This window comes from Rhinolophus sinicus, chromosome 6 (assembly GCF_057876585.1).
Source record: "Rhinolophus sinicus isolate RSI-liver-muscle chromosome 6, RSI-T2T, whole genome shotgun sequence".
In the NCBI taxonomy this organism is placed as follows: domain Eukaryota; kingdom Metazoa; phylum Chordata; class Mammalia; order Chiroptera; family Rhinolophidae; genus Rhinolophus; species Rhinolophus sinicus.
In genome coordinates, this window is record NC_142506.1 from 53,506,761 (window position 1) to 53,520,345 (window position 13,585).

General features: G+C 46.9%; 1 protein-coding gene across 1 annotated transcript in view; it reads left to right on the forward strand.

The window, feature by feature from the left end:
* Positions 1 to 3,470: 3,470 nt before the first annotated feature.
* Positions 3,471 to 13,585, forward strand: part of KIF26B (kinesin family member 26B) — a 406,845-nt gene continuing 396,730 nt past the window's right edge. Inside the window, exons 1-2 of the mRNA XM_019730870.3 lie at positions 3,471 to 3,981; positions 4,754 to 5,155. Coding sequence (XP_019586429.3) covers positions 3,919 to 3,981; positions 4,754 to 5,155 — 465 coding nt within the window. The 5' untranslated portion in view covers positions 3,471 to 3,918. The remainder of the gene's footprint in view (positions 3,982 to 4,753; positions 5,156 to 13,585) is intronic.

The window sequence follows — 13,585 nt, forward strand, 5'->3', positions numbered from 1 at the left end:
ATTGACTGGATATGAAAGAAACAGGAAGATGTGATTCAGAGTCAAGAGAAAAATCAGTTAATAGAAAGTGACCCCCAAATGAGCCAGATCTTGGAATTAGCAGAGAAGAAATTTAAAGCTGCGATTTTAACTATATTCAAGGATTTAAAGGAAAACAAAGCAGAGAAATAGAAACTATATGTATGTATGTATATACTGAAAAAAGTACAATATCTGAAGTGATATCTGGATAGGCTTAACAGAGATTGGAGATAGCAGAAACAAGGATGGTGTACTTAATAAAGGATCAACAGACATTATCCAATCTGAAGACTAGAGGGATAAAGACTGAAATAACGAACAGGGCCTCAGTAACTTATGAAACAATATCATGTGGTATAATAATATACATGTAATTGGAGTCCCAGAAGGAGAGGAAAGAGAGAATGGATCAGAAAAAAACTGGAATAAATAATGGCTGATATTTCTCCAAATTTGGTGAAAAATTGACAGATTAACTTATAGGTCCTAAAAATTCAGCAAACCATAAGCAGAATAAATACAGATAGAACTACATCCGGGAACACCACAGTCAAATTGCTGAAAACCAATGGTAAAGAAAAAATCTTCAAAGAATCCAGAGAAAAAGGACACATTACATAGAGGAGAATTCTTGTAACAATTATGGCTGATGTTCAAGGAAGGCAACGAATGGCATCTTTAAAGGGCTGAAAGAAAAATAACTGTCAACGAAGAATTTTACATCCAGTCAAACTATTCTTCAAACCCAAAAGTGAAACAAAGGCGTTTTTAGATAAGCAGAAGCTGAAAGAATGTGTTGCCTTAGAACAAGAAATGCTAAAGGAAGTTCTTCAGTTTGAAGGGAAATGACCCAGTTGGAAAGTTGGAAAGTCTATAGGGCAAAAAAGAGGAGTTCCAAAAATGGTAAAACGGGGTAAATATAAAAACAATATAGTTAAAATTTTCTAGAGTTACTAAAAGACAACGTTGTTTAAAGTAAAATTGATAAGATTGTACTATGGGTTTTATAATGTGTGTATATATAAAATACAAAAAAAAATAGCTCAAAGGAGGGAGGTAAAATGCAATTATACTTTTGGAAGTTTCTTACACTTTGGGTGAAGTGACACAATGTTAAGTATAGCCACGATAAGTTAAATATGCATATTATAATCATTAGCGCTAAAAGCCCAATAGAGGAATGAAAGTAGAATACTAAAAAACGTTACAAAGAAGGCAGGAGAGATAGGAATGAAGAACAGTACAAATAGAAAACAGGAATACCAGCAACAACGTGAAGCTCAAAAACCTTATGTTAAGTGAAAAAAGCCAAACACTAAAGAATACATACTGCATGGATTTTATTAATGAAGGCTAGGAGATCAGGCAAAACTAATCTATGGTGATAGAAATCAGAACAGTGGTTGTGAATGAGGGATGGGGATAGCTTAGGAAGAGGCAGGAGAGAACTTTTTGGAGAGATGGAAATTTATACCTTGATTGAGGTGGTGGATTACCTGAGAGTATAAGTTTATCAAAATTCATAAAATTGTACGCTTAAAATTTGTGCATTTCACTGCATATAAATTTTACATCCATTTTATAAAAGCCTCAAATCAAACTCTTTTGCTGGGCTGTAAGTTTTGATCAACAGAGGGCGCTCCGAGCTCATCAAACAAGCTTTGGGAACCCAGGTACTTAGGGATGCAAATCAGACAAGCTCTAGTCTCCTCTGTCTCCAAGGTGTATCTCCCAGTAGCGCTCCCTGGATATCCCACCTTCCCCACCCGCGGTACGTCCATTTCACCTGGTCACACGCTGCTTTTCAGCTGATAAACAGCGCGTAACTAATGGCGATGCTGTTTGCCGCCGAACCTCCCCGGAATACAGATGCTGCGGGGAGCTGGCGTGGCCTGCCTGGAGGCGTACCTGCCCCCCTAAGGTCTTCTCTTGATATGATCGCTTTTAAATTGGAAGTAGGAACGTAATGGAAACTTCCACACTGTTCTCGACATTTTCACTTTGACCTTGTTACCTCCCTTTGGTGGATGTGAACTATTCCCACGCAAGGGCTGTGGTGGGAGGGAGGGTAGCTGGATTGTAGCACAAGTGAGGCACAGAAGAAATTTTCCCTGAGGAAGGGGGAGGTGGGGTCGGGGGGCGTCGACCCAGGGTTCCAGATTATTGTTTTCCTGCCCCCTCCATATCTCAGAAGGAAGCTAGCGACTAGAAAGCCCCAGATGTCCTTTGCGCCCTCGCGTATCCCCAGGCCAGGTCTCTCCTGGGCGCGGAGATGCCATTACACCTCACGTGATCCCCGCTCTGGGCCGGTCCTTCCAGAGGCGTCTCGCGGGGTGTTAATTAAAGGTCACAACAAAACAGACCTGCCGGCTCACCAGAAGAAATGTCCTCCCGGGAAATGAAAAATGACACCCCGGAGCAGCCACGTGTGGAGCCCGGCATACGCCGGCTTCCTGCGCTCCTGGGCGGTGTGCGGGGGGCGGGTGGGGGGTCCGCCAGGGGGCGATCACTGGTGCTCCTGGGACTCCGTGGGCCCAAGGCGCGGGAAGAGTAGGAAGGAGGGGTGCCGAGAGGACCGGCCCGGGCACGGCGAAGCCAGGGCCAGCTCTTATACACCCCCTCTCCAGGCCCGCGCCGTCCATGCTGCGCGTGTGCAGCGCGGCGAATCCCTCAGTTTCCCCTGACCCACCGGGGCCCACTTGATCCCGGGCTCACCTGTCCCAGCGCTGGGCGGCTGGGCACCTCGCTAACTGGGGCTGGGCGGGTCGGGGAGGGGGCGGTCATCGGGCTTTGGTTGGGAGGCTGGCTCTCCAGACGCCGGGGGGTCGGTAGGGCCATTCCAGAAAAGGTTTGCAGGGCAGGTCTAGGAGAACAAAGGGCGGGGGGAGGACCCGGCATGTTTGCAGACTTGTTTGTGACTCAATCCCTGTTACCCGGCGTTTCAAAGGCAGAACTGCAAGCCTCGCCAGGAAGAGAAAGAACTTGGGGGCGGGGGAGGCGCGGGCTCATTTCTGTCCAGCCCCGCGGGCTCGGCGCGGCCCCTCGGCTCCAGGCGCGCGCAGCGGTTTCATTAGAGCACTGGACGCGGGCCACTCACCAGGAACTTCCCCGCAAGGAGCGAGATTTACGATCCTCCACCCCCTATCAGGCTCTTGGCCTCGCAATGTCAGGCAGGAGCGCCGCAACCTAAAATGGAGCCCTGCCAGCGCGGCGGCGGCAGCCAGGCGGCGGGCTCCCGGGCGGCGGGGCCGCGGGTCCCCAAGCTCCGCGCTGCGCCCCGGCGCACACGCGCGCCCTGACCGCGGACTGCGCCGGCCCGCCGAGCCGCCCCTCTCTCAGCCCTCGCGCAACTGTCAGGCAGAACCGGCCGGCGGATATTGGCTCCGCGACACGCCGAGGCTCCTCCCAGAGTCTGGATCTTTATATTTTGGGAGAATTTCTTTGAACTCAGTTACAAAGCTGCGTGAAGGAGACAAGTTCCCACAGCCGGCTCGCCGGCGGGGGCGAGGCGAGGGCTCGCCCACTTTCCCTGCAGCGGCCGCGTGCCCTGATTGTACTCCTCCTTTCCCTGGTGGAGGAACACGGACTTACTTGGCTGAGGAAAATGCTAATTATCTGGATGTGACCGTGAAAAGCGAACGTGTGACTAGAGGCAGCAGAAGAGGATGAGGAAAAGCAGTATTTGAAGAAAGAATAAACCACCCACTCCGACCCTTTCTGCAAATTGGTGCTATTACTTCTGGGGTCCATTTGCTTTTATCCCCTCCCCCCATTAAGAAACCTTGATTTGAGGGCCAAGAGACAGCCCCTTACAACTGGGGGACCCTTCTGGGTTGGAAGACCTTTTGGATGCAGTGCTGGTGGAACATTTAGACACTCTCTTCTGGAAAAGCCACCATGAATTCGGTAGCTGGGAATAAAGAGAGGCTTGCAGTCTCCACCAGGGGCAAGAAATACGGGGTAAGTTGTGACGGGTACAATGCATCCCCAGACCCACGTCGGCCGGGGTCCCTCCTTTCCAGGTACCGTGCGGCGCGGCAGGGCGGTTCCGAGATCTCCTCCCGCTGCAGAGGCGCGGCGGCCGGGTGTGCGTGCGTGGAGGCGGGTCTGCACTCGGGGACTCCCGCACACTCGCCTTGCTCGGGGAATTTTTTCAGTCCTCTCGTGCTGTCCCTTCCCCACACCCCTAACTTTTGCAGCATTCCTGCACTTCGAGGCAGAGTTATGCGGGACGAGAGGTTTTTCCATGAATAATCTGCCGTTCCTTAGGATCATTTCCCTGGAGCCGGGATAGCCTTTCCTGTACCTTCAGAATCCAGAGGGCTGTACCCCGAATGAAAAATCCAGAGGTCACAGCCACCCCCCCCCCCCATAGCGTCTGTCAGAATCTTGAACCTGGGGTCTTGCTGGGATGGGTGAGGGGTTCAAAAGCGCGGGACGCTGAATCTATGGGTCCCCCCTGCAGAAACCATTGAGGCCCCCTGAACAAGCCTTTTCCTCTTCCCGCAGCGCTCGGGAACCGGCGCAGGGGGCACCCAGGCGGTGGGGACTCACTTAAGGACAATTAACGAGACAGATGGAGGCAGATTTGGCCGCAGGGCTCTGAGCAGTCCCCAACGCCCGCTGTTGGTGCTCGCCTGGGCCCGGGCAGATTCCCGGGAAGGCGGAAGGGCGCCCCCAGCCCAGCTCGGCTCCGGGGGCGCCCCTGACACCGCTGTGTCTCTTCCCGCAGGTGAACGAAGTCTGCTCGCCCACCAAGCCCGCGGCGCCCTTCTCCCCTGAGAGCTGGTACCGGAAAGCGTACGAGGAGTCGCGTGCCGGCAGCCGGCCGACCCCCGAGGGCGCGGGCTCCGCGCTCGGCTCCTCCGGGACCCCATCCCCTGGCTCGGGCACCTCATCCCCGAGCTCCTTTACGGGCTCCCCGGGCCCCGCCTCGCCGGGCATTGGCACCAGCTCGCCGGGCTCCCTGGGCGGCTCGCCGGGCTTCGGCACGGGCTCCCCGGGCTCCGGCAGCGGCGGCGGCTCCTCCCCCGGGTCAGATCGCGGCGTCTGGTGCGAGAACTGCAACGCCCGCCTGGTGGAGCTGAAGAGGCAGGCGCTGAAGCTGCTGCTCCCAGGGCCTTTCCCGGGCAAGGTGAGCGTCGCGCGGGGTGGGCAGCCCGCGGCGGGGAGGGGCGGTCGGGCCCAGGGTTTAGGCAGCCCCGCAGCTCTTGGCAGCTGTCCGGTCCGCAGCCACGGCGCGCCTCACCGCGGCCCGTGGGACCCTGGCGGCGCAGAGGGCTGCTAAGCGCCCCAGGGGGCGCTGGCTCGGCGGGGGCAGCCCCAGGCCGGGGAGGGGGGCGGACCCGGCGCGTCTCCCTCGCCAGGCCGCGGTGGGGCGCAAGCTTGGATAAGGCGCCGGCGGTTTCAGTCCTCACCACCCACGGGGATGCCCCAGGTTTTTTGTCCCGCGGTCCTCCAATCCGCAGTGCCCCTTTCCGTGCTCCTCGTACCCGCTGGGTCATTCTGTTGGACCTGCGCGGTGCTGCCTTGCCCCGAAACCCTCTCCTTGCACTTCCACAGACCTTTGCCGTGTGGCAGGCTGGGGATACAGTGACACCAGCTCCTGAGGTCCTTTCCTTTCTGCCAAGCGCCGGGACTGCTGGCCCACTCATGAGATTTTTCTCATCAACCCCACCCGTGATCCTTTACAAAATGTCGGTGGGAGAAGTAGAAGCAAGCTGACATTCAGGAGTTGGCTGTTTGTTGTCCTTCTTTCCCAGGATTACAAAAACAGAAACACGTATTGGGAGCCAGCATTTCCCCCTACCATTCCGAGTGTCTGCCCGAGGAAGCTGAAGGGGTGGGCGGCTCCTTGGAATAGGGCTACCTCGGGCCTGCTCCCCAAGCACGCTGGGTCCTCCATGGCAACCCTGCCGGCGGGGTGTGTGCCAGGAGTCCCCGGAGCGGAGCACAATGCAATTGTGTTTGCACTGCTGGGTCCAAGTGCTATCAAACGATAATATTTACTCTTGCACTTCAAAGAGTTTTTATCAGTGGTTAGAGAGAAATCAAGAAAACAGAGTGGATTGCTGTGGAGATTTCTGATCGGGTTTATTCAATGGCATTCTCTGATTTATATTTCTGTGACTTTTGAAATGACATATTGTGATTTTTCAGTAGTGGACTTTAGGAATAACTACATCTGCTTGCTTCACCTATTTATACAAATACACACACATTCATGTTTTCATAGGCAGGGGTTAAATTAAACTAATACCCACAGAAGATATAAAATTTTAAATGTGGAAAATTACCACTGAGAGAATTGGTTTTATGAATCCCGAATTCATCTCAAGAATAATTAACTTGTGGCTTGTTGTCAGTATGCCATTTTTGTAGTTCGATACTAGAACCATCAGGACACCCCAAGAATGAATATCTCAGGGATTCTAAAAGCTTCTTTCACTCCTTCAATTTTACACTATTTGTTCATTCACAGATTTATTTGCTCTTTTGATCATTTGTCAATATTCTTCCATTTCCTTTGGCAGTCAAGGTACTATGTTAGGCACAGCAATGAAATAGCAGATACCTATGGTCCTTGTCCACAGGGAGCTTATTTTTCAATGGATGATACAGCCATTAACCACACAATGCACAATTCATAATTTGTTCTCATTTGCGGTGAGTGCTACCAACGAAGAGTGTGGGGTGCTGTGAGGTCGTATAACCAGACTAGACATGTGATAAATTTTGAAGAATCTTAAAGATATAACATCTGGAGGGGCTGGATGGCTCCGTTGGTTAGCGTGCTAGCTCTGAACAACAGGGTTGCTGGTTCGAATCCTGCATGGGATGGTGGGCTGCGCCCCCTGCAACTAAAGATTGAAAATGGCGACTGGACTTGGAGCTGAGATGCGCCCTCCGCAACTAGATTGAAGGACAATGACTTGGAGCTGAAGGGCCCTGGAGAAACACACTGTTTCTCAATATTCCCCACTAAAAGTTAAAAAAAAAAAGAGCTATAACACCTGATATTTGAAAATCTTAATAAGTTGTAGCTTACCAGATCATTCTAGAATGTTCTTGAGGACCTGTTCTTACAATGGCTTCTTAGTGTTGTCGTTCGAATGCTTTGTGTTGTTGGTTGAGTGTTGCTTGAGTGTGCAGAGATAAATCAAAATACACCTTTTTCACGAAAATGGAGGAAGGGAAGAAAATCTAAAGGAAGAAGAAACAAATGTTGAAACTTAAATCCATCCATCATGTTTTGGGGCGTCATGTGACAAAGGAGATTTCGGTCTTGTTCACGCAGCCTGGAAAATCTACTCACGGTGTTATAGAAGGCAGCTCAATATATTTGCCAATTGTGTTTCTGTGGTGAAATAAAAGTGATGCTGGGAAGCTGATCATATTGTCAGAGAGATGGTTTTAGGAAGAGCATTGGATCTGCTGCACCTCAGCGCTCTACATCAACTTCCAATGGTCCAGGCACGTGGAGAGAAGAGCTACCAGTCATGGGGACAGTCACACAGGATCACGTTAAGTGCACAAGGAATATCACACAGTGCCACAGTTGCCTGGAGTTTTTATAGGTGACGTCGCACAGCGCAACATGACATTTGGCACAAGGGAGTGCACACGACTTAGTGAGAAACAATGGTGATTTGGATTATCTCATTGTTAGTAACGAGGTATGGGGGGGGGCCTCAATTTTAATTAAGAATATTCTGCATGTCTCTGGGAATAATAATTTTAGGTTTTTCTTCTTTGTCTTCTTCTTCTTCTTCTTCTTCTTCTTCTTCTTCTTCTTCTTCTTCTTCTTCTTCTTCTCCTTCTCCTCCTCCTCCTCCTCCTCCTCCTCCTCCTCCTCCTCCTCCTCCTTCTTTTTTTACAGCATTGGTACCCTTAGATTAGGTACAATTTCCATTGCATCTTTGAAATTTGCGACATTTTAAGCAAACAAATACTGTGTTCTCTGGAGCACCATGGATGGAGCCCATGTAACTCGGAGACAAGGCCCTTTTTCTTCCCAGAGCCGGATTTATGAGCAAACTGTGGACTTCTGTAGCCCTCAGGCACAGAAGGAGTTAAGTTTCATTAGAACAAGAGATGTCATTGTGACTCCAGCATGTAGTTCGCCCTGGAGAGTAGGAGTCTGGGAGATAAACACATGTTTTTGAGGGGTAATTTGCAAAAATCATCTTTGTAATTTGCTTAACTGTATTAAGATGCTTAACTGTATTTGGGGAATATTTTCTTAAATAAAGTATTAAATTCTGCTAGGTGATATTAAACGTCTCCTAGGGTAGGCATTTAAAAGTTAAAGGCAGAATTGCACATCCAGGAACCTTATTATTTTAGGATGAATTTGGTTTAGTTCCTTCTACACGACGGATTTATTTTGTGATATTAAGTAAATCAGTTTTCCTTTGTATGTTTCACTTTCCCATTAATATATTAAGGAAGAGAATGATTCAAACTGTTGGAATGTCATAAAAATGATATCAGGAACAGTTTGAAAGGTTCTTCATTCTTTAGAGTTGGGTGTGAGGGTCGATGATTATTAATTACACGAGATTCTGTTCAATTTATGTTTTACAGAATTTAGGGTTTTTCTTACAAAGCATTATCCACTTCCAGTTTCTAACTTCGTCAGTACGTTTCCCACGTATTATGCTGCCATGTGAGTTCTCACGCTACGGCCATTGGTAGGTGGCAAGTCCTGTTGAATTCCCCCCATTTGTCTCTGGGACAGTTGTTTAAACAGGGGAGGTGAAGTGCTGGAGAGCCCATGCAGGGGTGCCTGGCTGGTCCCAGGAGTTAGACAGTGACTCTGGTGGCCGGAGGAGTGACCGCCCTGCTCTGAGCACTCTCAGTAGCCTTGTGGCCCCTGGAGAAGGAGGGTTCATGGCGGAGGTGACATGACTTGGAGGTTTCTAGCTTATGTAACTGGGTGGATGGGGCTAGGATTAACTGAGAGGAGACACAGAGTTGGGTGGCAATCAGAGAGAAGGATGCCATTTGGCTTAGTTTTCCATGCATTGAGTTTGAGGTTTCTGAAAAGAGGTAGAGAGGAGAGACAGATTTAGGAATAAAACAGACTCTGGAATATAGAAGTGGCACTGTGAGCTCACATCACCCTTAATGAGGCCCCAGATTCATCCTTTCAAATAGCAATTTACCTGGGTGAGTCAAGATTTGTGCCTGGTGGCAGGTTATAAAACATTCGGATTGATTTTTATTACCTCAGTCAGTAAAAAAGTACTTACTGGGTTTATATCATTTCTTTTCTAGGCCTGGTAAGTGGAAATGGTCAGATAAAACAAAAGAATGTGGATTTGTAAAGTGTTGGGATTTTAAGTAAAGCAGTCCTGTTACCCATTGTAGTGTTCCAATGTGTAAATATAAGGCCATTTTATATCCACTGGCAAGAGTATCTTTCCTGTTTTATACACACTCGAGGCACCAAGCCAGAAATAGGGGCCAAGGAATGAATCTCCCATTTTGGGGCTATCCTAGATCATTCTGAGATCTGTGACAGAACTTTTGAATTGACAGTGTGAGCTCTATGAAACAGCAGCCCAAAGGAATTCCCTGGGGTAAGCAGAAATGTTCCAGCTTGGCAAAAGGTTATCAGACATCTGTTCATTTCCATATCAATAAAATAAAATCTTCTTTTATGTAAAAAAAGGTCCAGAACAACATTCCTATCTGATTTTTTTCTTAGTCACATATTCTGGGTCCATTTATGCCCCAGAAATATCAGGAAGATTAGCCAGACATGCTGAGAAGGGTGGCCAGGAATCACAGAGATGAAAGAAAGGAATGTGTCACAGGGTTTAAAAACAGCAAACGTAGGCTCCAAATAGCCAGAGCCCAAGTAAGTCTAGACTTGGAGATTTTATATATATGTTTGTATTTTCCCAGCTCCAAAACAGGGGTATGAAAAAATAACTCTATTTAAAAGGCCTCTATTAGAAGCCATCATAAGACACTTTATAAATAGAGAAAGTGCATTTTAAATATTTATTAATTATGAGAAAATTCTATCTGAAGTCTTCTAAGAACACATGGCTGTCTTCAGAAAGCTTCATTTGAGTGTTTTCCATTTTAGAAGTATTTCAGATTAAGGATCAGTAAGGAAAAATCCTAGAGCATTTGTCAATAAAAAATGTCTGAAACCTTTTTGGGGAACACTACAAAAACCTTCCCAGGAGAGACACGTAAGCAGTAATCTCTTCTTTAAGGCTTAGTGAGCTATGGAATGATGGCATTGCTTTCTACCGGACTTTTAATTGTGAACCAACATGGTCAGTTTTTATAGCGTCTTAATTCACTTTGTAAGAATCCGTGGCTGAGGAGTATTGCATTAGAAATGTGATTTTTAAATGGCTGAGGCTAGTAATTTGTCAGCATTTGGAACGATTCAGCCAATAAAATCTAGGCAACATCAGTTGCTCTTTGGCCTTATGTCATAGATCTCACCATTCATCAGCTAATAATAATGGTGATGGTAATAATAATGATGATTATAAATGGCTAACAATTATCGCCATTAGTAGGTGCTGGGCGATGTACCAAGACACACACACACACACACACACACACACACACACACACACACACACGTGCGTACATAAACTCTCATACAGCACAGTGAAGATGAACCTGATTCCTTTTCTGTAGCCTGGGATTCCTGGTAATTGACATGGCTCAGGTCGGAAATGGGAGCATGACTAAAGGTGCAAGGAACAGAGAAATGCAAGGACGCTTTCACCCCCAAAGCCCTGGAGGGTCACTATTAGTATCACTGCCTGAGTGAGAGTCCGCTGCTCCAGGGAGAATGTTGTGATTATATTTCCTGGGCTCTCAGATGATAACTTCCCATTTAGGGTGGGGGAAAATATGTGAGGTTGTCAAGATTCTGCGCTGAGTAATTTTCTTGGCTGGAATGTAATGGAGGGAAGTCAGGAAGCTCCTCACATTTATATCCACTCAGTTGAGACTCTGTTATCAGCCCTGCTTGACAATCCGTGCCGGAGGGCCCTCTGCTGACCTTCTGAGAGGAAGGGACCTGGACGTTTCTGTGCCATGCCAGCAGGCCTGCCAGACTCCCACTCTGTTCTGTCCTGGCACAGATTGCAAGTCGGCTGGTATCTGAGGGTTCACGGTCTCTTTTCAGGAATACAAAACAGATTTCCTTTTTACCACTGTCATGAGCCACAGGCTGATTAGTGCGTCTTTACTTTCTTTTTTAAATCTCCTATGTGGTCTTACTGTGGCCAAGAAACACCAGGACGGGCTCCCACTGACCGCTCACACTTACACGCACCATCAGAAATGTCTTCAAGTACATTTGCATAAGTGCAAAGGGACTGGGACTACACCAGGGTTTCTAAATTACTTTTGACGTTTTTATCAAAATAGTAAATCAGTATCCGTCTTGCTTATTGCCTTTGGGAGGCTCCCGAACCCACCTCCATCTAAGAAAATTGGATTTTGAGTCATGCTTAGAAAGGTGTTTGTCTACCATTTCCAGGTATTAAAGGAACTCACCTACGTTTCCTTAGAGAACGTGTAAAGTTTCCTTTTTAATATTTAGATCTCTGAGCCATTTGGAGATTCTTTTGGTGTATAATGAAAGGTATAGATCAATTTTATCTTTTTCTAAATGTCTATCCAGTTGTCCTCTAACCCTTTATTAAAACATTCATCTTTTCCCGATGATTTGAGATACCACCATTGTCGTTAATCAGATTTCCAGTTGTACTTGGGTCTGTTTCTGGACCTTCTGTTGTGTTCTATTTATCTGTCTCTTCATGTACCAGTTCCACACTATTTTAATTACAGAATTTTTGTGGTATGTTTTAATATTTGGTAGGGCTAGTCCTCTGTCTCTGAAACAATGCTTTTCTTTTCTAGACGTCTCCTGGCTATTTTTCCATATGAACTTGAGAATCAACTTGCTTAACTTTAAAGATATTTTTAAAATTTGGGACCATGTTAAATGTATATATTAGCCTGGGGGTTATTTGGCATCTTTATGATGTTGAATCTTTCCCAAGAACATGGAATGTCTTTCCATTTGAACAAGTCTACTTTTCAACAATTTTAAAGGTTCTTTTATAGGCTTTGCATATTTCTTGTTCAATTTGTTCTTAGGTATTATATCTTTTGTTGCTATTATAAATGAGCTCTTTACTTCCATTATCTCTTCTAATTGATAATTGTTTATATATAAGAAGGATATTGATTTTATGTATTAATATTATATCCTGTTACCTTATTACATTTTATTAATGTATTCATTAGTTTTTAAAAATGGTACTCGGATTTTCAAAAGAATTTATCTCCTACAAACAGAGATATCATTACTCTTTTTCTTTGCTATTTTTATTCCTCTAATGGTTTTCTCTTGTTTGTTACATTGATTAATGCCTCCTTTACAATGTTAGTGATATAGTGGGCATGTGTATAGTTTTTCCCGTTTATTAAGATGTTGGCTTTTGGACTAAGGCCTATCTATGCTTTTAAAAGTTAAGGAAGTAACCGTCAATCCCTATTTTATTTGGTGTTTTTAATCAGGAATGGGTGTTATGTTTTGCCAAATGGCTTTTCAGTATTTAGGGAAACGATCATATGATTTTTCCCCTTAGCTCTCTTAATGTTGTGAATTATTATCATTAATTTCCTAATAACGAACCATCCTTGTATTCCTATAAAAAACCCCACTTGGTCCCAATGTAATTTTTAAATATGCAGCTGGATTCAGTTTGCTACTATTTTATTTATTGCTTTTGCTTTCATATTCATATGCCAGTGAGTATTGTTAATTCCCACTCATGTGCCAGCTACAGGACTCTGCCACAGACATAAAAAAGACTAAAATTCTTGCCCTGGAGTAACTCCCAGTCTAGTACTAGAGACAGGGAACCAGAGAGCTGGAGTGTAGTGTGCTAAGTGCTGGACCACAGGCTGTGCAGTCCGCTGGGGAGCACAGACGGGTGAGGCTCGAGCGGCTTTGGACGGGTGAGCAGGAATTCAGCATTTGAACAGGACGACGCACCGACTTTCCAGGTGGAGGGAATAGTGGACACAAGGCACGAAGAGGTTACGCATGCTCAGCAAACCTGGGGAACTGCAGTGGTATCTGGTCACCATCGCAGGTGTGTGCATGTGTGAGTGACAGGCTGGGAAGGTGGCAGGGAGAGGATGAAGGGCCTTGCAGCCCAAAGAGTCTGAATATGATCCTGTAGGCCATAGGCAGCCATTCAAGGGCTTTCAGAAAGGGAGTGAAGTGATAAGATACTCATTTGAGAGAGATTGCTCTGATAGCGACAGAGAAGACGGAGTGGAAGAATGGTGTCACGAAATCCAGGTAAGAGGCCTCCCTGGCCTGAGTGGTGACGCAGACCTGAACTAAGGCAGTAGCAGTGGGAATGACGAGGCAGCTTGGACCTGACAGATCTTGTACGTAGAAAACCCATGATGGGGGAGTAGCTGAGATACGGGGTGGGAGGGAGAGGAGGAAGATGAGGAATTGCCCCAGATTTCTGGGTGGGGCAAGTGTTGGACAGTC